Source organism: Chlorocebus sabaeus, chromosome 19, assembly GCF_047675955.1.
Source record: "Chlorocebus sabaeus isolate Y175 chromosome 19, mChlSab1.0.hap1, whole genome shotgun sequence".
Taxonomy (NCBI): Eukaryota; Metazoa; Chordata; class Mammalia; order Primates; family Cercopithecidae; genus Chlorocebus; species Chlorocebus sabaeus.
In genome coordinates, this window is record NC_132922.1 from 8,230,978 (window position 1) to 8,254,908 (window position 23,931).

At 54.1% G+C, this 23,931-nt stretch overlaps 2 protein-coding genes and 1 non-coding gene across 7 annotated transcripts in view; 2 read left to right on the forward strand and 1 right to left on the reverse strand.

Annotated features, from left to right (window-relative positions):
- LOC103223422 (ribosomal RNA-processing protein 7 homolog A) overlaps positions 1-20,353 on the forward strand; it is a 28,266-nt gene extending 7,913 nt beyond the window's left edge. Inside the window, exons 8-11 of one of the 5 annotated variants that reach the window (XM_073006649.1) lie at positions 653-1,383; positions 13,520-17,193; positions 17,404-17,490; positions 19,839-20,353. The gene's annotated coding sequence lies outside the window, so the exon portion shown is untranslated. Of the gene's footprint in view, positions 1-652; positions 4,944-13,519; positions 17,491-19,838 lie in introns of those variants that run through there. The other 4 variants (XM_073006648.1, XM_073006646.1, XM_073006647.1 and 1 more) reach the window with 4 other exon arrangements.
- Positions 4,253-22,596, reverse strand: LOC119622921 (serine hydrolase-like protein 2). Its single transcript, XM_073006650.1, has 10 exons — positions 22,501-22,596; positions 21,422-21,571; positions 21,166-21,279; positions 20,436-20,455; positions 19,930-20,004; positions 18,206-18,315; positions 16,101-16,180; positions 12,910-13,002; positions 9,200-9,234; positions 4,253-4,339 (listed from the first exon to the last, which is right to left on the reverse strand). The coding sequence occupies exons 1-10, from the start codon at positions 22,502-22,504 to the stop codon at positions 4,253-4,255; spliced, it is 768 nt and encodes a 255-aa protein (XP_072862751.1). The 5' UTR covers positions 22,505-22,596.
- Positions 6,090-6,196, forward strand: LOC119622924 (U6 spliceosomal RNA). Its single transcript, XR_005239450.1, has one exon. It is a non-coding gene; the product is annotated as a U6 spliceosomal RNA (small nuclear RNA).
- Positions 22,597-23,931: the final 1,335 nt, after the last annotated feature.

Sequence of the window (23,931 nt, forward strand, 5' to 3'; positions counted from 1 at the left end):
CTTGATGTGCACGTATACAAATATATAGGCGTGCATTAAAGAGCAGTATTGCAACCAGCATTTCTCACCTCCAGCTGTAAGGTGGTTTCCTCCTATCTCAGTAAATGGACCATACAATTGGGTTTTACACAGAGACATTCTATTCTATTCCCAGGGATGACTAGGAGACAGCTGCCTTCCTCTTAACTGCGAAGAGGCCTTCCTCTTTCACTAATCCTCCTCAGCACAGACGCTTTACGGGGGTGTGGGACTGAGGGAGGGGCAGGGCTTTCCCTTCCCAGGAGGCCATAGCTCAGGCTATCACATGGGGAGAAACCTTGGACAGTACCTGGCTTTCCTAGGCAGAGGTCCCTGCCGCCTTCCGGAGTGTATTGTGTCCCTGGGTACTTGAGATTAGAGAATGGTGATGACTTTTAACAAGCATACTGCCTTCAAGCTCTTTTTTAACAAAGCACATTCTGCATAGCCCTAAATCCATTAAACCTTGAGTCAGCACAGCACATTTCTCTGCAAGCACAGGGTTGGGGCTAGGGTTACAGATTAACAGCATCTCAAGGCAGAAGAATTTCTCTTAGTACAGACAAGATGCAGTCTCTTATGTCTACTTCTTTCTACATAGACACAGTAACAGTCTGATCTCTTTTCCCCACAGGCCTGGCCTTATTGCAGGGCTCGGGAACTCACATTCCCAGTGTTGAGTCTGGCAGCACGAGGTCTTCATAGTTCCAGGCCCAGAGCTACAGCTAGGCTGTGAGCATGTGTTTGTGCTGTAAGAAGGAGCTGATGATACTGGCCACGTGCTGGGGTTCGCGCATGTGGATATAGTGATTGCCTGGAATTTCCACAAACTGGAACCGCTGGAGAAGGGAGAGGGTGTGTGGTGAGGTGTGGCCAGAGGAGCCTAGGGAGCTCCATAGGCCTTGGGGTCAGGGCCCTCCCACAGCCTTCTGGCTCCCTGCAGGGCAGGAGCGGCTCCCATGGTGAGTTTCCCACACACTCTACACCTTGGAGCCAGGTCAGTCCATAGCACCCCAGGAGGTGTGTAAGCCCTGGGGACTTGGAGGCCTCCCAGCTGAGTTGTGAAGTTGCACGGGGCAGGGGTGTTGGGGGTGGGAGGGGGGAGGAGGACAGGGACACTACGGGAAGACAGGGCGGGGCTAAGGCCAGGGATGCTGTGATTGGGTTAGAGGAAGTCCCCTTGAGAACAGATAATGAGATGGGGAGCTGAGCAGCCTGCAGACTTGTGCCTGCCTTCAAGAAGCCAGACAGGAAGGCCCTGCCTGCCTTGGCTCTAACCAGGTGACCAGCCAGCCACAGGTGCGCTTCTTCCCTTTGTGACACCACCAGGAAACCTGCAGAGGCCCCAGGATCAGGTGTTTGAGGGTAAGTGACCGTGAATCACCAGGTGCTCCCAGGAACCCGGGCACAGCCACCCCCACCTACAGCCAGCACACCCACTGGCGCGATGGGTGCGGAGGGAAGAGGCAGCCAGATGTTCTGTGGTTTGGGAGCCTATAAAATGTGAGACTAGGCTGGGGACGGTGGCTCCTGTCTGCAAAAGCAGCACTTCGGGAAGCCAAGTCAGGCAGATCGCCTGAGGTCAGGAGTTTGAGACCAGCCTGGCCAACATGGTGAAACCCTGTCTCTTAAAAATATAAAAATTATGGCTGGGCGCGGTGGCTCAAGCCTGTAATCCCAGCACTTTGGGAGGCCGAGTCGGGCGGATCATGAGGTCAGGAGATGGAGACCATCCTGGCTAACACGTTGAAACCCTGTCTCTACTAAAAAATACACCACAAAAACTAGCCAGGTGAGGTAGCGGGCGCCTGTAGCCCCAGCTACTTGGGAGGCTGAGGCAGGAGAATGGCGGGAACCTGGGAGGCGGAGCTTGCAGTGAGCTGAGATCCGGCCACTGCGCTCCAGCATAGGCGACAGAGCGAGACTCCGTCTCAAAAAAAAAAAAAAAGTGTGTATATATATATATAAATTAGCTGCGCATGGTGGCAGGTGCCTGTAATCCCAGCTACTCAGGAGGCTGAGGCATGAGAGTCCCTTGAACCCAGGAGGTGTAGGTTACAATGAGCCGAGATCTTGCCACTGCACTCCAGCCTGGGCAACAGAGTGAGACTCCATCTCAAAAAAGAAAAAAAAGAAAAAAAAAAAAAAAAAGGTGGGACTATTAGCTGGGCATGATGGTGTGCACCTGTAGTCCCAGCTACTCAGGAAACTGAGGTGGGAGGATCACTTGAGCCCTGGAGTTTGAGGCTGCAGTGAGCTATGATTGAGCCACGGCACTCCAGCCTGAGCAACAGAATGAGACCTTGTCTCAAAACATAAAATAAAAACTGTGGGACTGCCTCTAGCAGTTGGGTCACCTAATTGTGTCTGGCCCAGGAAGGAGGGTGGGTACTCGAGGACGATAAAAGAATCTCCCCACCAAAGGTCTCTGTTTCCTGAATTCTGATGACATGTGTCCCCAGGCCTCTAGGGACTGACCACAGTGGAGCGTGAGGCCTGAGAGATCCTGGTGGTCACTTGTTGGGCCTGGGGCCAGACCAGGGGTCTTCCCAGTGCACGAGAAGAGATGGGTGAGGTGGGACCAGAGTGGGTGACAGTGGCCGGACACCAGCTGCCTGAGCCCCGCCTTACCTCTTTGAGGGTGGACTTCAGCGTGTGTATCATGAACGACAGGGACTCCTTGTCAGAGTAACTCTCTCTTCTCACATCAAAATATCCGTGGACTGCTCTGGAAAGTGAGGAGTTGGGGTTGTTGGGGTTCATCTTAGAACCGCCTCCCAGCACTGCCCTCATCCTGCCCTGGGTTCAGGCCTCTGAGGAGAAACCAAAGCCTGGGCTACCCCACCTCCCACAGCCGGGTCCCTTGACCCTGGCTTGGATTTGAGGTTCAGTTAATCTCAGCTCACACTCGGCTGGCACAAGTCAGGCGCAAGCGAGTGCTTAAGGTACAGCCCTGCTGGGGTGCAGGGAGTTCAGGACTTGGCCACAGTCACAGCCCTGAATAGCAGAGCTGGGATCTGAACAGGCTCTGGAGTCCACACTTGCTCTGAGAGAATTTACGTCTTACAATCCTCCCATTGAAAGTCTACAATCCTGGCCGGGCGCGGTGGCTCAAGCCTGTAATCCCAGCACTTTGGGAGGCCGAGATGGGCGGATCACAAGGTCAGGAGATCGAGACCATCCTGGCTAACACGGTGAAACCCCGTCTCTACTAAAAATACAAAAAATTAGCCGGGCGAGGTGGCGGGCGCCTGTAGTCCCAGCTACTCGGGAGGCTGAGGCAAGAGAATGGCGTAAACCCGGGAGGCGGAGCTTGCAGTGAGCTGACATTCGGCCACTGCACTCCAGCCCGGGTGACAGAGCGAGACTCCGTCTCAAAAAAAAAAAAAAAAAAAAAAAAAGAAAGTCTACAATCCTGTGGTTTTTAATACGTTGAGTTGTGAGACCATCGCCACAATTACAGAACATTTTCATCACCCCGAATGAAGTCCCGAACCTCTGCGCTTTCACACACGCCCCCCCGCCACAGGCTTCCGGTCCTGAGCAACCATGAACTGGCTTTGTCTCTGCAGTGTGTCCTCTTTGGACTTGAGCGTGAATGCAGTCATACAACACGTAGATGGTTGGGTCTGACTTTGTCCACTTAGCGTGAAGGTTCATCCACGCTGGAGCCCATGTCCGTGCTTCGTTTCTTTTTATGACTGAAAAATTGTCTGTGGTGGGCCAGGCATGGTGGCTCATGCCTGTAATCCCAGCACTTTGGGAGGCTAAAGTGGGCGGATCATGGGGTCAGGAGATGGAGATCAGTCTGGCCAACATGGTGAAACCTCGTCTCTACTAAAAATACAAAAGTCAGTCAGGTGTGGTGGCGGGCACCTGTAGTCCCAGCTACTCGGGAGGCTGAGGCAGGACAATCGCCTGAATCCGGGAGGCAGAGGTTGCAGTGAGCTGACTTTGTGCTCACTGGTCATGGAGCCTTACCTGCGCATGCCCCCCGCTGACACCTGTGGAAAGGTGTGGGACGGCCCTGGCCCATCCCCGCTGCCTGAGCCCTCCCTCCTCTGACCTTCCTCCTTCCATGACCCTGCTGCCAGGGGGGCTTCCCGAAAAAGATCTTGAGCCTCAGCGGTGTGGTCAACACAGAGAACTTGGAGCCTCATGCCACGGCTCCCTCCCGGAGATCCCTGGCGCCCATGTGTCTTTTAGGGGTGACTGAAGCGCACTTGGTCCAGACTCACTTGATGAACAGGACGTGGGCCTGCAGCTTCCTGATGGAATGCGCATACAGCTCCCTGCTGACTAAGTCAACACTGTTCTCAGGCTGCAGAGACAAAAGCATGGTGAATTCCACCCTGGATCGGAGCCTAGGACCCCACCACATCACCGCCTCATCGAAGGCTCTTTAGCCCTTGGTGGCCAGAGACTCCTGCCCTCTCCAAGTCTGTTCTTCCCTCTTCCTGGGCTCCTGGCTGCCCAGCCTGACTCCATTTCCCTTACTGCTTTGCCACCGGGTATGGCTGTGTGATTAAAGTCAGAGAAGTGACTTGGGCCACTTCTGGGCCTGGATTTTACGACTGAAGTGTGGCCCTTCCACACCCCTTTCCCAGTCTGTAGGCTGCATCTCACGCTGTCCCCTGCCAGCCTGGGACAGCCTTCTTGCCAGGAGGAAGAAACTTGCTGGGACCACAGTACAGGATGGGCACTCCATCATGGCCCCTGCCGGCCTCCTTCGCAACCTGCCTGCCCTGTGTTGTGACAGTTTCACGTCTGGATGGTGGGGATGTGGCCAGCTCCAGTGAGATGTGCTGTAGGTGTGACAGGAAGCTGGATTTGGAAAACTTAGCATGCAAAATAATGCAATCAAGCTTCATGTTGATTACATCTGAAATCACATCATGGATGTTAAATAAAAATATGGAACAATTGATAGAGCTTATTTATTTATTTATTTTTGAGACAGAGTTTTGCTCTTGTTGCCCAGGCTGGAGTGTGATCTCAGTTCACCACAACCTCCACCTCCCGGGTTCAAGCGATTCTCCTGCCTCAGCCTCCTGAGTAGTTGGGATTACAGGTGCCCGCCACTATGCCCGGCTAATTTTGTATTTTTAGTAGAGACAGGGTTTCACCATATTGGTCAGGCTGGCCTTGAACTCCTGACCTCAGCTGATCTGCCTGCCTTGGCCTCCCAAAGTGCTGGGATTACAGGTGTGAGCCACTGCGCCCAGCCTTGGGCCTGTTTTAATATAGCTGCTAGACAAATTTGAAGTTGCATGAGGCTCACACTCTGCTTCCTTCGGACTGTGCTGCTCTGATTTGAGGACTCTTAAGGGCAGGGGCTCTCAGCATTTTCTCTATTCCTAGTTCTCAGCACACGGAGTGCAGGGCATGCTGAGTGGATTAATTCCAGGAAGCTCTTGTAAGGACCAGCTCCACTAAGTGACAGCCGACACTCCTCCACCTCCACCATCGTGAATATAAAATTGCTATGGCTATGAACACACACACATACCTGAGAAAACTCACTGCCTTGGTTCCACCCTGGCCCGCCAGCTATTTTCTACTTCTCAGACTAAAATGACCTGAGATGCCTTTCCTGAAACAGGGGTTCCCATACTGTCCTCAAGGCCTGCGTGCTCTCATATGGCAGCTGGCACATCTCACAGCGGCGTGTGACCAAGCCTTTCGGGCCTGCACACAGGAGGGGCTTCCTGGGCACAATGTGAACAGGTAAACTTGACCCTGTCTCTACTAAAAACACAACAATTAGGCTGGGCACAGTGGCTCATGCCTGTAGTCTCAGCACTTTGGGAGGCTGACGCAGGTGGATCACCTGAAGCCAGAAGTTCAAGACCAGCCTGGCAAATGGAGTGAAACCACATCTCTACTAAAATTACAAAAACGTAGCTGGGCATGGTGTCAGGGGCCTGTAATCCCAGCTACTCAGGAGGCTGAGGCAGGAGAATTGCTTGAACCCGGGAAGCAGAAGTTGCACTGACCCAAATTTGGGCCACGGCACCCCAGGCTGGATGACAGAGTAAGACTTGTTCTCTAAATAAATAAATAGAATGTGGGTGCTTTGCTTTATCAGCACATACACTGCCAAATTGGAACAATACAGGAGAAGATTAGCATGGCCCCTGTACAAGCATGTTATGAAGATTTGTGAAATGTTCCTTTCCAAAAAACAAAAAATTCAGATCACCTGAGGTCAGGAGTTCAAAACCAGCTGCCCAACATGGTGAAACCCCATCTCGACCAAAAATACAAAAAATTAGCCCAGTGTGGTAGAGGGCGCCTGTAGTCTCAGCTACTCTGGAGGCTGAGGCAGGACAATCGCTTGATCCCGGGTGGCGGAGGTTGCAGTGAGTTGAGGACCCACCACTGCACTGTAGCCCGAGTGAGACTCTGTCTCAAAAAAAAAAAAAAAAAGAGGAAGAAATAGATGAAAAAGTTTTTTGTTTTTTTTTTGTTTTTTTTTGAGGCAGGGTCTTACTCTGTTGCCCAGGCTGGAGTGCACTGGTACGATCTCGGCTCACTCCAATCTCCACCTCCCTGGTTAAAGCGATTCTCCTGCCTCAGCCTCCCGAGTAGCTGGGACTACAGGTGTGTATCACCACTCCCGGCCAATTTTTGTATTTCTTGGTAGATACAAAGTTTCACCACGTTGGCCAGGCTGGTCTTAAACTCCTGGCCTCAAGTCATCTGCCGGTCTCGGCATCCCATGGTGCTGGGATTACAGGTGTGAGCCACTGCACCTGGCCAGAAATTTAAAAAATAAAAAAAAGAGAGGCCGGGCGCGGTGGCTCAAGCCTGTAATCCCAGCACTTTGGGAAGCTGAGACGGGTGGATCACGAGGTCAGGAGATCGAGACCATCCTGGCTAACACGGTGAAACCCCGTCTCTACTAAAAAATACAAAAAACTAGCCGGGCGACATGGCGGGCGCCTGTAGTCCCAGCTACTCGGGAGGCTGAGGCAGGAGAATGGCGTAAACCTGGGAGGTGGAGCTTGCAGTGAGCTGAGATCCGGCCACTGCACTCCAGCCTGGGTGACAGAGCAAGACTCCGTCTCAAAAAAAAAAAAAGAGGATTTTGGGCCAGCTCCATCTTGGAATGTGTATCTTCTGCAACTAGTTTATGTCCTAACAAAGTCTTTCCATCCCTGGGAAGCCTCTCCTTCCAGCATTATGGGTGACCACGGCTCCCACTACAGAACAGGTCACATAAGCCATGGTCCCTAAGGACAGGGAAGGGGGCATCTCCAAAAGCCAGACTGACTAGGATCTGGCAATAAACTCCCACCACACAGGTCAGCACACACACGGGACAAGCCACCAGTGAGTGAGTATTGGTGGGTAGGGAGGACAACCCAGCAGCGGGTATTGGAGTAACTAGCTGTTCATCTAGAAGAACAATTACAATGGCTGACTATAGTGGCTCACACCTGTAATCCCTATAAACTTTGGAAACTGAGGCAGGAGGATAGCTTGAACCCAGGCATTCAAGACTAGCCTGGGCAATATGGCAAGACCCTGTCTCTACAAAAGTAAAAAACTTAGCAGGATGTGATAGCGCACACCTGTAGTCCTAGCTACTCGGGAGGCTGAGGTGGGAAGATCACTTGAACCCAGCAGTTTGAGGCTGCGTGAGCCATGATTGAGCTATGGCACTCCAGTATGGGTGACAGAGGGAGAACCTGTCTCTAAAATTAAAATAAATAGACTGAACATGGTGGCTCACGCCTATAATCTGAGCACTTTGGGAGGTCGAGGCAGGTGGATCATCTGAGGTCAAGAGTTTGAGACCAGACTGGCCAACATGGTGAAACCCCATCTCTACCAAAAATGCAAAAATTAGCTGGGTGTGGTAGTAGGTGCCTGTAATCCCAGCTTCTTGGGGGCTAAGGGAGGAGAACTGGTTGAACCTGGGAGGCGAGGGTTGCGGTGAGCTGAGATTGTGCCATTGCTCTCCAGCCTGGGCAACAAGAGCAAGACTGTATCAATAATAATAATAAAATTAAAAATAGAACTTTTAAAACATGAAAAAAAAAAAAAAAGTAAACGAATCACTACCTCACACCATGCTCAAGAACAAATCCCACACGGATCAAAGACAAACACATTAACATTCCCAGACCATTGGCTGACACCCTGGTCCAAGCCTCATCTCTTGGCCTGGGCCTGGGTAGCAGCTCTCAGCGGTCTCCCTGCAGTTAGAGCTTCCCCACCTCTAATGACAGTGTCTCACACGTGTCCAGTGTTCTACCATTTTTGAACAATCACAAAATAGCACAGGCCATGAGTACCTGAAGCAACAGCAGTGTGCGAGGCCACTCAACACACATGACCTCACCTAGTCTCGACAACAACGCTTCAAAGGCAGGCCCAGGGCGTGGCTCCCCTAGCCAAGCTGCTCAGAAACCAGCTGAATGAATGAAAGCACTTTCTTTCTGCACATGAGACAACCAAGGCTCAGAGAGGGTAGGCACCTTGCCCAAGGTCACATAGCCCCTCAGTGGCAGAGATGGCCAAGTTTATATTAATACAAGTGTTCCAGTGACACACTTCCAGGCTTCCAGATGGGACGCTGTTTTTTGAGAACTTTGTCATCCTGCCCCTCCCCTCTTCACAGCCTCTATCAGGAATCCCGCTGTCAACTGATGCACCAAGCTGACTTCCAGCTTTTCCCTGTGCAGTGGCCAGTGCCTAGAATCTCTCTCTCCTCTCCTCACCTCCACTGACTCTATTTAATGCCACTGAAGTGCACACTTACAAACGGTTAAGTTGACCATTATTATGTATTATGTTACCTATGTAATTTTCCTTTTTTTTTGAGATGGAGTCTCACTCTGCTGCCCAGACTGCAGTACAGTGGTGCGATCTCGGCTCACTGCAATCTCTGCCTCCCATTCAAGCGATTCTCCTGCCTCAGCCTCCTGAGTAGCTAGGATTACAGTTGTGTGCCACCACGCCTAGCTTTTTTTTTTTTTTTTTTTTTTTGTATTTTTAGTAGAGAAGGGGTTTCACCATGTTGGCCAGGCTAGTCTCAAACTCCTGACGTCAGGTGATCCACCCGCCTCAGCCTTCCAAAGTGAGCCACCATGCCCAGCGTGTAATTTTCAAAAACAATAAAGATGCTACTAAGCAAACCGTGGCGGGGGGACGCAGAGTCAGCGGTACTCACCCAGGATAGCCTCTGGTCTCTGTTCAGAACCAGACCTGGAGGCAGAAGCACAAAGACAGCAGTGTCAATGCTGTCCGTCAGGCTCAGGGGACGCTCTGTGAGTTTGCTGGAACCCCCCAGGCCTTTCCAGCCAGTGCCCATGTCTCCCATCTGCCCCCTACGTCCTCAGCTGCCCAGGACTCCCTGTCCTGGGGTCCAGCTGGACCAGGGCTCGACCACGGCCGCCTGACCACGGACCTGTCAGCCCACAAAGGGCCGGTGCAAAATGAGAGCAGGAGCTTAGGCTGACAGCCAGGTGGATGGTGGACCTCTCGTCCCTGAGAAACTCCTTCATAGGAAAAAGCAAATAAGTACCAATCGTGTCATCGTTTGTTGAGAAGACATAGAAAAAAGAAATATGAGCGGAGTTGCGAGGCCTGGGTGGTGACCAGCTTCAGCTTCGGGTGCCGACTTGGTTCTCTGCCCCCATCCCGATGGTGGCCAACAACTCGGCCTCAACTGTAGGCTGAACACCCGGCAGTTCCTTCCTGAGCAATGTCCCCTCAAGAACGGCCTGCATGGGAGTGTCCAGAAAGGGCAGAGGGTCCTGTGGCCCTGGGGGTAATCGCAAGCTAGAAGCTGCCGGCGGTCGGAAGGGATGGAGACGTGAACTGAGGGGTGTTTGTACGGAACCCGTCCAGCAGGACACACGGGGACTAGAGCTGCAGGTGTCCACAGGGATAAGAGGCAGGGCTGTTCCCTCCCCCATATAAATCTTTCTCAAATACCTGCATGGCCAGGCCTCCCCACCACCCCTTCTTATTTTTCTCCATGGCACTTTCTCTCTTTTGAGACAGAGTTCCCGTCTGTCGCCCAGGCTGGAGTGCAGTGGTGTGATCTCGGCTCCCTGCAACCTCCACCTCTCGGGTTCAAGCAATTCTCCTGCCCCAAACTCCAGTGTGGCTGGGACTACAGGCGCCCGCCACCACGCCCAGCTAATTTTGTATTTTTAGTAGAGACGGGGTTTTGCCATGTTGGCCAGGCTGGTCTCAAACTCCTGAGCTCAAATGATCTGTCTACTTCCTAAAGTGCTGGGATTACAGGTGTGAGCCATCACGCCCAGCCCCCATAGCACTTTCTAAGGCGCTTCATCCTTTGCCTGTTGACTGCTTCTCTCCTCTGCTAGAGTTCAGCTTCCATGAGGACAAACAGTTTGGTTTGTTCACAGCTGTATCCTCAGGACCAAGAACTGTGTCTGCCACATAGGAGGGGCTCCCAAAGTGCTTGCTGAATGGACAGGTGTTTACCTCTGGGTGGGGTCCAGGAGGGGCTGGAGAGGGTTCAAAGGAACGGGTGCTGTGCCATTGTTTTAGCTGTGTGATGGGTGCACAGGTTACTGTTATTACTATTATTAAGACTACTTTATTATTCAAACATACATATATGGGCTGGGCACCGTGTTTTGCGCCTGTAATCCCAGCATTCTGGGAGGCCTAGGAGGATGGATCACTTGAAGCCAGGAGTTTGAGACCAGCCTGGCCAACATGGTGAAACCCCGTCTCTACTAATAAAGTACAAAAAAATTAGCCAGGTGTCATGGCAGGCACCTGTAGTCCCAGCTACTCGGGAGGCTGAGGCATGAGAATTGCCTGAACCAGGGAGGCAGAGGTTGTGGTGAGCTGAGATGGTGCCACTACACTCCAACCTGGGTGACAGAGCAAGACTCTTGTCTCAAAAAATTAAACAAAAAAACACTAAACTATACATATATGATACACCAACAAGATTTTTTGGTGGGGGCCTAAACCACCTGATTTTAAAGTTCATGTGGAAAAATTACACAGGCAAGAATAGCAGGAGGTCAGGCACCTGTAATTCCAGCACTTTGGGAGGCCGAAGTGGGAGGATCGCTTGAGACCAGCCTGGGTAACAGAGCAAGACCCCATCTCTACACAGAAAGCTGAAAGATTAGCCAATCATGGTGGCACATGCCTGTAGTCCCAGCTACTGGGAAGACTGAAGTGGGAGAGTTAAGCCAGGGAGGCAGAGGCTGCAGTGAGCCGAGATCCTGCCACTGCAATCCAGCCTGGGCAACAGAGCAAGACCCTGTCTCAAAAACAGAAAAGAAAAAAAGACTAGTAGAAAAACTCTGTAAAAGAGCCATGAAGGGAAATGGTCCTGTCAGATATGAAAATCCTCAGGCCGGGCACAGTGGCTCACGCCTGTAATCCCAGTACTTTGCGAGGCCAAGGCAGGTGGATCACCTGAGGTCAGGAGTTTGAGACCAGCCTGGCCAACATGGCAAAACCCCATCTCTACTAAAAATACAAAAATTAGCCAGGCATGGTGGCGGACACCTGTAATCCCAGCTACTTGGGAGGCTGAGGCAGGAGAATTACTCAAACCTGGGGTGTGGAGGTTGCAGTGAGCCGAGATCGTGCCATTGCACTCCAGCTTGGATGACACAAGCAAGACTCCATCTCAAAAGAAAATCCTCGGCCGGGTGCGGTGGCTCAAGCCTGTAATCCCAGCATTTTGGGAGGCCGAGACGGGCGGATCACGAGGTCAGGAGATCGAGACCATCCTGGCCAACACAGTGAAACCCCCGTCTCTACTAAAAAAAAAAAATACAAAAAACTAGCTGGGCGAGGTGGCGGGCGCCTGTAGTCCCAGCTACTCGGGAGGCTGAGCCAGGAGAATGGCATGAACCCGGGAGGCAGAGCTTGCAGTGAGCTGAGATCCGGCCACTGCACTCCAGCCTGGGAGACAGAGCGAGACTCCGTCTCAAAAAAAAAAAAAAAATCCTCTGTTGGGCCTCACTTAAAGCGTGTGGTACAGTACGATCATAGACAGGCAGTCAGAGACAGACCCAAGTACAGATGGGTGTTCAGTGTCTGACCAAGGCAGCCCCTTATGTGAACAGGGTAAAGACAGACTTGTCTAAAAATGGCATTAGGTAGCTGAGGAGCCATCTGGAAAAAGATGAAGTCAGATTCAAACCTCACCCTGTACACCAGATAAGAATCCAATGTAGTAAATATTTAACTGCAAGTACTAGACCCAAAATAGTATTAGTATCAAGCATGACTTTTTAACTATGACTCAAATTCCAGAAGCCATACAAAAGACATTTTCTTTTCTTTTCTTTTCTTTTTTGAGATGAAGTTTCGCTCTCGTTGCCCAGCCTGGAGTGCAATGGTGTGATCTCGGCTCACCGCAACCTCCACTTCCCGGGTTTAAGCAATTCTCCTGCCTCAGCCTTCCAAGTACCTGGGATTACAGGCGTGCGCCATCACGCCCAGCTAATTTTGTATTTTTAGTAGAGATGGGGTTTCTTCACGTTGGTCAGGCCGGTCTCGAACTCCCAACCTCAGGTGATTTGCCCACCTCAGCCTCCCAAAGTGCTGGGATTACACGCATGAGCCACTGCGCCCGGCCTAGAAATCTGTATCTTTACATAAAATCTTTCCATTTAAAATAAGGGCCCTTGTGCCCTTCCTCCAAAAAATAAAAAGAGCACAATAAAAAATAAATAAAATCTGGGCAATCTATTCAAAATTCCCCCCATGCCAAATGTTTTTGTTTAAACTGCACAAGTTAAACTGATCATACCTGCAACCTGAATGCAGCCCAGCTTATGATGAAGATTTGAACCATCCCCATAGCATGAGGCTTCAGGGGTCAGGTATTTTTGTTTTAAGACAGGGTTGGCTGGGCACGGTGGCTCACACCTGTAATCCCAGCACTTTGGGAGGTTGAGGCAGTAGGATCACTAGAGTTCAGGAGTTCGAGACCAGCCTGGGCAACATGGTGAAATCCCATCTCTATGAAAAAATACAAAAATTAGCCAGGTGTGGTGGTGCACACCTGTGGTCCCAGCTACTCAAGAGGTTGAGGTAGGAGGATCGCCTGAGCCCATGAGGCCGAGGATTCAGTGACCCAAGGTCATGCCACTGCATTCCAGTCTGAGTGACAGACCAAGACCCTGATTTTTAAAAACAAAAAACAAAACAAAACAAAAAAAACACAGGAAAAAGACAGGGTCTTGCTAGAGTGCAGTGGCACAATCATGGTTCACTGAGGCCTCCGACTCCTGGGCTCATGTGAGTCTCCCGCTTCAGCCTCCCAAGTAGCTGGGAGCACAGGTGCGCCGCCATGGTGATGCCGTTTAATTCTGAATTTTTTGTAGAGATGGGGATGTCTCCCTATATTGTCCAAGCTGGTCTTCAACTCCTGCCTCAAGTGATCCTCCCACCTGGCCTCCCAAAATGCGGGGATTACAGGCATGTGTATGATTGGCCAGGGGCCAGATATTGACACAGACTATCCCTCTTTCCTTAGGGCGCTGCAGGCAGAGTGGGCTCCTCCCTCCTTCATGGGAACACTTCAAGATGGTTTCCACAAAGCCAGTATTGTGGGGCTTGAACTGAGATGAGAAGATAAAGACCTCATCTCCTCTGCTCTCTCCCCATCCTGCAACACCCACTCACACCTCCAGGCCTGTCCTGCCAGCTCCTTTCTCCTCCTGGAGTCCGTGGGAGCAGCTCCCACACCTGCACTGCTTTGCTCAAAAGTCACCTCCTCATGAGGCCCACCCAGACCCTCCTATTCAAAAGAGGAAGTGGAGCTGCAGCCTCTCCAGCAATGCTCGCTGCCCTCCCCACTCTGCCTCCTCCACGAGCCCTCCCCTCCTCACGCACTCTGTAACCCATCCAGAGAACCTCTCAGACAAGCCCATGGGCTCCAGAGGCTCCCAGCAGCCAGAGAGGCGGGGACAGATTCTCCCTCACAGCCCTCGGAAGGAACCAGCCCTGCCGAGGCCTTGACCTTGGACCCTGAGCTCCAGAACTGTGGGGAAACGTGTCTTGGTGGTTAAAGCTCCAGATTCTGGAGGGATCAGGTTGGATGATGGGGGCAGGGGAGGATAGAATGTGAACTCTCAGGTGCTCTGGGGCTGGCGGGAAGGATTTGGGAGGAACGGACATCGTCCTTGAGGCACTGGGTGGGGGTCTGGGTACTGTCTTCTTTTACGTTACTTCGTTCGTTTACAGCGGCTGGGTCCCAAAAGGCCAGAACTGCTGTAGAGGGCTTGTCCGCACACAACGTTCCAGCCAGCTGACCTCTTCCCCAGACCCGGGGGTCACCTCCTTCTCAGCCCTCCCTCTTGCCTGTTCCCTCACCCCCCTGACACCCACATAGGGGTTCCTGGTCAGCATCCTGCATTCACTGTTTCCTGTGACCTGGGCCTAATCAGATTCCCCGGCCTCATCACAGATTAGCTCACTTCTGTGCCTGGGGCTCCCTAGCTCAGCCATCTGTGGGGCATGTCCAGGAAGCCTGGGCCCGGGGTCCCTGACCGCCCCTTCCCACGATGGGTTTCCAGGGAGGCGAGATAAAGGTTCAGAGATGATCACAAAGACCCAACAGGTCCCAAACTGGCAACCGAGGCCAAAACAGCCCACAGGTGCCGCTCTTTAGACCCTCATATCCATTTCTGGATTCATGACACCTAAAAATCCACAACTCAGCAGATCAACTGCAGAGCTGAACAACTGGAAATTCTGGCCACACCAGAGTGAATTCCCACTTGATTAGCACTGGCCCAGCTGCCTGCCACGGTGGGCCAGCTCCAGCTCCAAAGTCCCTACACGTCCCATAGCCTCCCTCCCAGCCGGCATGGTGGACTCCACAACACGCCCCACCCCGCCCCCAGGTGCCGCCGTTTCTGAGCCCGCATCACTCAGCACTTTATAAAGGGAAGGCACATGCCCACCTCGCCTGATCCGATGAGTGCAAAAACCCAAGACCTTGTTTGTCACCTGAGCACACAAGGGGAGTTTAAAAGGGAAAGGACTGTCCCAGGTTCACTCAGCTGGCCGTGTCAGGAAGCCACGTTGTTTCGCCCAGCTCAGCACATTCTCCGTCCCACGACAGCATCTCCCTCCAGCTGTTCCCTCACCCTGGGAGAGCTGCCGCCCGGACCACCCCTCTGGAGCAGGCCCCGCCGCGAGTCTCTTCTAGAGCGTGTGTATTTCCCTCGTTACATCCAGAGAATGTCTAACCGCTCATGTGCCTGTTGACCGGTTTATCCTCTGCTTCTCTTCCAAGAATCTAGGCCTCTGCCCGGACTCCTCCTTGCTCAACTCCGGAGGGTGCCCTTTGTGAGCGGCAGCCCCTGGAGTTGTGATGCTGGAGGTCTGGCCCCACTGAGAGAGGGATGGTGGGCTCTTGCTCACTGCAGCCTCACTGAGCCGGGCCTGTAGCGCACCTTAGAAAAGATTTCCTGGGCAGGCACAGTGGCTCACACCCATAGTCCCAGCTACTGAGGAGGCTGAGGTGGGACGATGTCTGGAGCCCGGGAGGTGGAGGCTGCAGTGAGCCATGATGGTGCCACCGCACTCCAGCCTACGTGACAGAGTGAAACCTTGTCTCAAAAAGAACGAATGAAAGAAAGAAAAAAAATTCCTGGGTAAAAAGCAATGTGCAGAAATTGATTGTGCCAGAAGCTTCCCTGAAGCCAAGACACACCAGCTCCACCTCTCCATTGTGAAAAGCCTCTCCCAAGTCACGCAGCCCCTGGGATGTCCTCACAGCCTGCTCCTGATGCTGGGCACCCACCCCAGGTCCAGCAGAGCATGGCCACAACATTCACCAACATTTAGTCCAAGACACCTGACCAAACTCTCCCAGAGTGTGGCTTTCTGGGATGTGCAGTAGCTGTATGGCCTCGCCCGGGTCACTTGGCAACACTGAATCTCAGTTTCTCCTGCTGTAAATGGGATGAGGGTGAGGCAGGAGGGGGATTCAGTGAGATGCTGTTTGCAAAGTGCTTAGTATCTTGCCTTGTCTAGGGCAAGTCCTTGACATCCTCAGTAAGAACAGTGACAAATATACAACGGCCTTGGACAGCGAAGTCCCCTACCTGCGGCCACCTTCGTGGTTCCTCTTTGCAGGAGGAGCTCCCCGCACTCCTCATTCAACTGGCTATTGCTCTTCAGTAACCTGGGGGAGACAGAAGGATGCTGGGTACTTGGAGGCCAATAAAGAGGAAGTCACATAAAAAGGAAAGGAGGGCCGGGGATGGTGGCTCATGCCTGTAATCCCAGCACTTTGGGAGGCCGAGATGGGCGAATCACCTGAGGTGAGGAGTTCGAGACCAGCCTGGCCAACATGGTAAAACCCCATCTCTACTAAAAATATAAAACTTAGCTGGACGTGGTGGTGTGTGCCTATAATCCCAGCTACTTGGGAGGCTGAGGCATGAGAATCACTTGAACCTAAGAGGCGGAGGTTGCAGTGAGCTGAGATTGTGGCACTGCATTCCAGCTTGGAGAACAGAGCAAGATTTGGTCTCAAAAAAAAAAGGTGCAGCGAAAGGGAGGAAAAGGGAGGTCACCCACAAAGGGTGCATGTGTTCCGTGGTCTTTTGTGTTCTTTTCTTTTTTTTTTTGAGACGGGGTCTCGCTCTGTCGCCCAGGCTGGAGTGCAGTGGCCGGATCTCAGCTCACTGCAAGCTCCGCCTCCCGGGTTCACGCCATTCTCCTGGCTCAGCCTCCCGAGTAGCTGGGACTACAGGCGCCCGCCACCTCGCCCGGCTAGTTTTTTGTATTTTTTAGTAGAGACGGGGTTTCACCGGGTTTGCCAGGATGGTCTCGATCTCCTGACTGTGTGATCCGCCCGTCTCGGCCTCCCAAAGTGCTGGGATTACAGGCTTGAGCCACCGCGCCCGGCCTTTTTTCTTCTTTTTCTTTTGTGAGATGGAGTATCGCTCTGTCGCCCAGGCTGGAGGTGCATTGGCGCAATCTTGGCTCACTGCAAGCTCTGCCTCCCAATTTCATCCCATTCTCCTGCCTCAGCCTCCCGAGTAGCTGGGACTACAGGCGCCTGCCACCACGCCCGGCTAATTTTTTGTATTTTTTAGTAGACACAGGGTTTTACCATGTTAGCCAGGATGTTCTCGATCTCCTGACTTCATGATCCACCCGCATCAGCCTCCCAAAGTGCTGGGATTACAGGTGTGAGCCACTGCGTCTGGCCCTTGTTTTCTTTTTAATTGAGACAGGGTCTCATTCTGTCACCCAGGCTGGGGTACAGTGACATGATCATGGCTCTCTGCAGCCTCGACCTCCTGGGGCTGCACAATCCTCCCAACTAAGGCTGCCGAGTAGCTGGGACCACATGCGTGTGCCACCGTCACCAATTTTTTTTTTTTTTTTTTGATACAGGGTCTCGCTATGTTGCTAACGCTGGTCTCTAACTCCTGGGCTCAAGCTATCTTCCCACCTCAGCTTCCCAGTGTGCTGGGATTACAGGTGTGAGCCACTGCGCCTGGACTGTGTCCCGTGTTTCAATGGCATGTTTACAGCGGCAGGGTGTGTGTGTGCGCGCCTGCGTGTGGTGGGGCAGTGGGGGGCAGGGTGTGTGTGTGTGCGCGTGCGTGTGGTGGGGCAGTGGGGGGCTTCTCCTCCTTCAAACAACAAATATGTGAGGAGCTCCGACCTACCAGGCCCACCGCCAGATGCAGGAGGCACAAACATGACCAAGTCAGCCATAGTGGGGGTTGTGGGGTTCACAGGCCTCGGGAACCAGGGGAGTCAGTAGGCTCTTATTGGACAGTGTGGTTACCTGCAGGGCAGGGAGGGACAGCTCGCCTGGGGGTGTCAGGGCACTTCCCAGCTGAAGCCCCCAGGAGTGGGGAAGCCAGTGAGCAAGCACAGGGGAGAATTCCAGCTAAGGGAGCCCAGGCTGGAGTCCCGGAGGGGAGAGAAGGCGTGGAAGCAGCGTGTGCTCCGGGAGAGGCGGGGGCTGAGAGGTGTGGGGAGGCTGTTGGAGTAAGTAAGGGGCATGGCCGGAGCAGGGGCAGAGGGAAAGGAGATAATGTCCCTGAAGACCCTGGGAAGCCTGGTGCTCAGTGTAACCCTAGAGAAAAATAGGCTTGTTGGGTGAGAGGGAGAAAGACGCTTCCCCACATCTCACCGGGTGTCCTCCCGTGGACCCCACAGCTCCCCATCCACACCAGGCACTCACCTCTGCAGCAGCTGCTTCAGGCTTAACACGCTCGAGGGCTCCTGGGAGGCCTCTACCTGCAGCATGTGCTCTATGGCTCTCCGCTTGTAGGTCAGCAAGTTCTCCACTTCCTAAGAGGCACAGTTGGCTGGGTGGGCAGGGATCCAGGCTGCAGACCAGGCCTCCACCCCTCCCAGCCCTGCCCTCTCCTCTCGCTGAGCCCCTCTCGGCAAAGACAGTGAAGAGATCAGGTGGGATGATGGGGAGGAAGGGGAATCTCTGTCAACTGTTGAGTGCTTTGCAAAGGCATGAAATTAGGGTCCAGACGCCATGAACCACCGGGGTTGGCGATTTCTTCTGGTTCAACAAATGCCATCACTCTCAGTGGCAGAAAAGGACTGGCGGAAAGGGCGCCGTTCTGGGGCTTCCAGGCTCCCCAGGATGCGTGGCTCACTCTGTGAGGACAGCCTCGGGCCCAACTCCCATCTACCCGCCCCTGAGAATGGAGGACAAGAGGAACAAATGCCCCTCCTGACTCACCCAGGAGGAAGCCCCCGGGGCCACTGCGCTTGTCAATTCAGTGGGTGAAATGCAGAAAGAAGGGAGTGTCTGCTGTCTGCCATCTGTGAACTGGATCCCCACAACAGTCCCTGAGCTAGCTGAGCTCATGCAAGGAACATTTACTGAGCCCTTCCTAGGTGCCAGGGTTCGGGGAGTGGTGACAAAGAGATGGACATGATTCTTGCCCTTATGACATCTGTGGTAGTTTTTTCTTTTTTCTTTTTCGGAGATGGAGTTTCACTCTTGTTGCCCAGGCTGGAGTGCAATGGCGCGATCTCAGCTCACCACAACCTCCGCCTCCCGGGTTCAAGTGATTCTCCTGCCTCAGCCTCCCAAGTAGCTGGGATTACAGGCATGCGCCCAGCTAATCTTATCTTTTCAGTAGAGACGGGGTTTCTCCATGTTGGTCAGGCTGGTCTCAAACTCCTGACCTCAGGTGATCCGCCCGCCTTGGCCTCCCAAAGTGCTGGGATTACAGGCGTTGAGCCACCGCGTCCGGCCAATCTGTGGTCCTTCTATGGACAAAAAAACCTGAAACTGACGGGAGTTGTGTCACAACTGAGAGGCTGAGACCTTGGCAAGAAAATGACAGGATGTCCGGGCTGGCTAGGGCATGCAGCCCAACCTCATTTTACAGGTGCGGGAACTAAGGCAAAGTAATTTGCCAAGGGTCACCCAGCAGGTAAACCACCAGGCCAGGACCCAGATGCAGGGACAGTACTGGTTATGGGTAGTGGTGGCCACAGGGGTCAGTACTTGTTCCATCAGTTCACTTTTAGGGTGGTCATGTGTGGTGGTGCAATGTGTACACACTGCAAAGGCATTCGACTGGGTGTGAGTGCACTGCGCCTGCCCAGCTGTGTGCCCTACAACATCCTCCAGCCATGGCTCCTGCCCTCTTCCACCCCTGCCACTGCATGATCAGCCTGGCATTCTGCAGATCCCAAGCCACACATCCAGTTTCCAAGGGGTCCCCCACACCCCTTCTCCTGACCACTCCTAGGGGTATAAGCGGCAGAGAGCTGTCCTCTGGTGGAGAGCGGGTCCCTGACTCCCCTTTCCCACCCTCTGCCGCCTCCTCCTGCCTCCCTAGTGTCCACCCTTTAAAGGAGACAGGGCTGAGAGCACTGCCCGGGGTGCACGTCCTCCCTAATGACAGCATGCACGAAAGCCCCGCTTCTCACATTGGATTCCAGGAGAAGCAGCGGCGAGTCCAGCAAGATAAGTTTATTCACCATCTCGGGGAAGATACAGGAAAACTGTGAGGACAGCAGAAGGGGAGAATGAATAGGGGGAAGAAGGAAAGGACTCTCCTGCCTTTCCCAGGGGACCCTGGAGTTCCCAGAAACATCTTTTAGGCTCGGGGAGGGTGGTGACCAAGGGGCCAGAAGGAGAATGTTCTATCCTATGGTGTGCCTTCCCCCCACCACCCCCACATCTGCACCTAGCACTGAGCTGCAGACCCTGGTGGTGGCTGGACTCCAGGGTGCTCTGGGACAGGGTATGGGGGCGTGGAAACATTAACTCTACCAGAAGTCTCCACCGTTTACACCAACTTCCTGGCATAATGACTATTACTGTGACAGGAGGAGGCACTTCCTATCCCAGGTACCTTCTCCTTCCTCCTCTGTGCTACCATCCCCAGCCCAGCCGAGGGACCCCTGTTGGCCAGACAAAGCCATCTACTCACCATTCCGCCCACAATGCCACCTGGGGGACAAAAGAGCCATTGGTGACATTCCCTCACTCCCTCCCCAGCTGCAAACCCTAAGGCTTCTTCCCACCAATGGCGGAGGGAGAGGGGGGCTCCATATGGGTGGCTGGGGGCTCAGTATCTGGGCCACGATGGCCCCTTCATCAGACCCGACCACTCAAAAGACCACATTTCCCTCATCTCTGTGTCCCTTGCAGCAGTTGCCTGAGGTCAGAGGGTACAGTGGTCAGTCTCTGATGCTCTCATCTCTCTCTGCAGATCTCATAAGCGCAGGGGACAGCGGTGGGGCAGCAGCTCCTGTCCTTCCCTCCCAGCCCAACTCCGGGCCCGCTTGGCTGCTGGTCAGTGTACTCACCGAAGCTGTGGCCCAGAATGGAGAATCGATTCCATTTCAAGGCTGGAAACAAGGAACCAGAAGGTCAGGCTGTGCACAGGCTCAGCCCGCCCTCTCGCATCTACTCCCCGGGCTCAGGAAATCCCTTCCCAGCATCTGGGGTGTCCACCCAGGAGACCAGCTTGGGGGACCCACAGGAGGAAGCAAACTCTTCAACTTTCCTAAGATCTCCCGTGAATTGCTGGCAGACCTGGGGCCAGAGCCCAGGTCCCACTCCCAGGCCAGCGCATATTCCTGGATCCTACCCCGACTCCAATGATAAGAGGGGGTGTCCCAGAGCAAGCCCGCGCCGAAAAATACACTGCTTCTTACCTGCCACAACTCTTCGGATGTCACTCACAAAAGTCTGGTGGTAATATGGGACACCTGGGCTGTAATGGGACGAGAGCCCATGACCTCCAAAATCCATGGCAACATAATAAAAGTCTGAAACAGAGAAGCAGGTTGGAGGGTAGGAAGAGGTGTCTATGCCAGCTGCCTCCCCGCCCTCCTCACTCCCCTGCAGACCTCCCCCCTCACCTTCTTGCCCACATTCCCCCTGGACTTCCCTTCAGCCCCAGCCTCACACCTTGCGGGAGAAGAGGGATGAGTCTGTCGAAGGAGTTGGCATTGTCCAGCCAGCCGTGCAGGCAGAGAACTGGAGGGCCCTGCAGGGAGCCCCAGGCTTTGGCTGCGATGTGGCCCCAGGGCACAGCCAGCTTCAGCTCTGAGATCAGACCTGAAAGACAGAGCCGGCTCTTTCATTCCTTCACTCTTGCATCCATGAAGCTGGTGCTCCCTGAGCCCCTTATCTCTGCCTGCTGTGCTTGAGCCAGGAGTCATGTCCAGAGAGACTCAGCTGCCCCCAGAAGGTTATGGGGAGAGAGGGCCACACATGGGTGTGGAGACTCCCAGAGGAGGGAAAGATAAGTTAGGCCGGAAAAACTCGAGGCAGGCCTCACAGCATGCACCCCATTTAAACTGGGGCAGAACCTTCTAGAATGTGCTGGGGTAGGTGCGCTGGTCATGCCCGGACCCTACCAGTTGCAGGCTGGGTGACCTTGGACAAAGTACTAAACTGTCTTGAGACTCAGTTTCCTTTCCTGTAAAACTGGAGTAAACAGAGTAAACAGCCAGTTTCCTTAGCCTTTCCCAAGGGCCAGAGGGGTGCCAAACCCTCACACATGCAGCAGGTGGGACCACTGTCACTCTCACTTCACAGAGCGGGAAACTGAGGCACTGGGAGCTGCAGCCATGCCCAAGGTCACACTGGGCGACAGGGAGGGAGTGGAAATTTAGGGCAGGCGGTGGGACTCCAGGACCCACCACTGCCCCCAGAGCTCGCAGCCTCCGCCGTCCTTGCCGGGCTGGAGACCTGCGCGCCCCCGACACCCACGCGCACGCTCGGCTAACTCAGGGGCTCCTGGAACCCTGTGAGGCCACATGCGACCGTGTCCCGGGGCCCCCACCTCCAGGCCGGTCGCTCTCTCACACCCCGGGACTGCCGAAGAAGGAGCTGCGACACCCAGCAGGGCGACGCGGTCCGCGAACCCTCCACTCCATCCCGCCCTCCTCCACAGTCCCAATCAGGTGGGTGGGCAGCGGGGCGCTCGCGCGAGGCCTCCTGGTCCCACTGGAGTCTAAGGAGACCTGGTGCAGCGTTCTCACCCATCGCTCTTTTCCCGCGAATGCGCGGCCGTCACGCCCTCACACCTGGCTCAGTCGCAGGAGGAGAGCGACGCCCGCACCTCCAGGCGCTGCCTCTAGTCTCTCCCGCTCCGCCCCGCCCCATGCAGGCCACGCCTCCACGCCTCACGCCCCGCCTTCACGCCGCCCTCCCTGCGCCCTGGCCGGCCCCGCTCCTGTGGCCGCCGGCCCCACCCCTAGGCCGCCCCGCCCCGCCCGACCCCGCCCCACCCCACGCAGGCCCTGCAACTCCAACAGTCCCCATCCGCATTCAGAAGGCCCCGCCTTCTCACCACCCTGCCAGAGCCCCCGGGCGGGCCCTGCTTCCACTCCGCCGGCTCCACGCCAGGAAGGCCCCCGCCCCACCCGCCAGGCCCCGCCTTCGCACCACCTTGTCGGCGCCCACGGGCTGGAAGCCAGCAGGGCCCCAATCCCTGGGCAGTCCTGACGGCCGCCCCCACGTCCTTGCGGGACCAGGCCTGGGGAGCAGCCACAGCGAGTTGGACCTCTGAGTGTTCGCTGGCCCGCGATGCAGGGCTGAAGACTACTCCTTGTTTAGTGGCTTACTAGGCCCCCTGACCGACAGCCTGAGACCACCGGGTACCCACCGTGTTCTGGGGTCCTCAGCAGAGCCTGGACAAGCAAGTCTTAATGATTGTTGTATAGGTGAACAAATGAATGTATAAACTGGGGACCTGGAGGAACCCTCCAGCTGAGGGATTATAAACAATATCTGCCTGGAAAGGATCAAAAACCCCAAGTTCAGAAGAGGATGTTTGGGGTGAGCAGATTCATGCACTAAATCCTACCATGAAAGAGGGGAAGTGCACCCTTTGAGTCTGAAACAGTGGCAAGTCTAGGACAAATAAGAACATGTACTGGTAGTGAACCTTTTTTTTTTTTTTGAAACGGAGTCTCGCTCAGTTGCCCAGGCTGGAGTGCAGTGGCGCAATCTCCGCTCACTGTAACCTTCGCCTCCCGGGTTCACGCCATTCTCCTGCCTCAGCCTCCTGAGTAGCTGGGACTACAGGCACATGCCACCCCCGCCCGGGCTAATTTTTTGGGGGGTTTTTAGTAGAGACGGGTTTTCACTGTGTTAGACACGATGGTCTCCATCTCCTGACCTCGTGATCCGCCGGACTCGGCCCCCAAAGTGCTGGGATTATAGGCGTGAGCTGCAACACCTGGCCAAGTACTGGTAGTGAATTCTTATAATTTTATGTTGCCTTGGCGTCCATTTTGGTAAGATTTAATTTTTTCCTACAAGCAGCAGGGCTCAGGCACCCTTGGCAGTTTCCAGGCCTATACCACACCCAAATGACTGCAGAGATAAGAAGTTAGAGGTCTGACAGGGTGGGAATAGGCTCAGGCCTGTAATCCAAGGCAAGAAGATCGCTTGAGGCTAGGAGTTTG

What these genes read in the sequence shown, in the direction of transcription:
- LOC119622921 (XM_073006650.1), bottom strand. An exon ending in CATCCGAAGAGTTGTGGCAG is followed by an intron (nt 20,456 to 21,165) that starts GTAAGAAGCAGT and finishes TTTGTCCCCCAG; the next exon opens with GTGGCATTGTGGGCGGAATG. An exon ending in TGCTTCTCCTGGAATCCAAT is followed by an intron (nt 18,316 to 19,929) that starts GTGAGAAGCGGG and finishes TGTGCCTCTTAG; the next exon opens with GAAGTGGAGAACTTGCTGAC.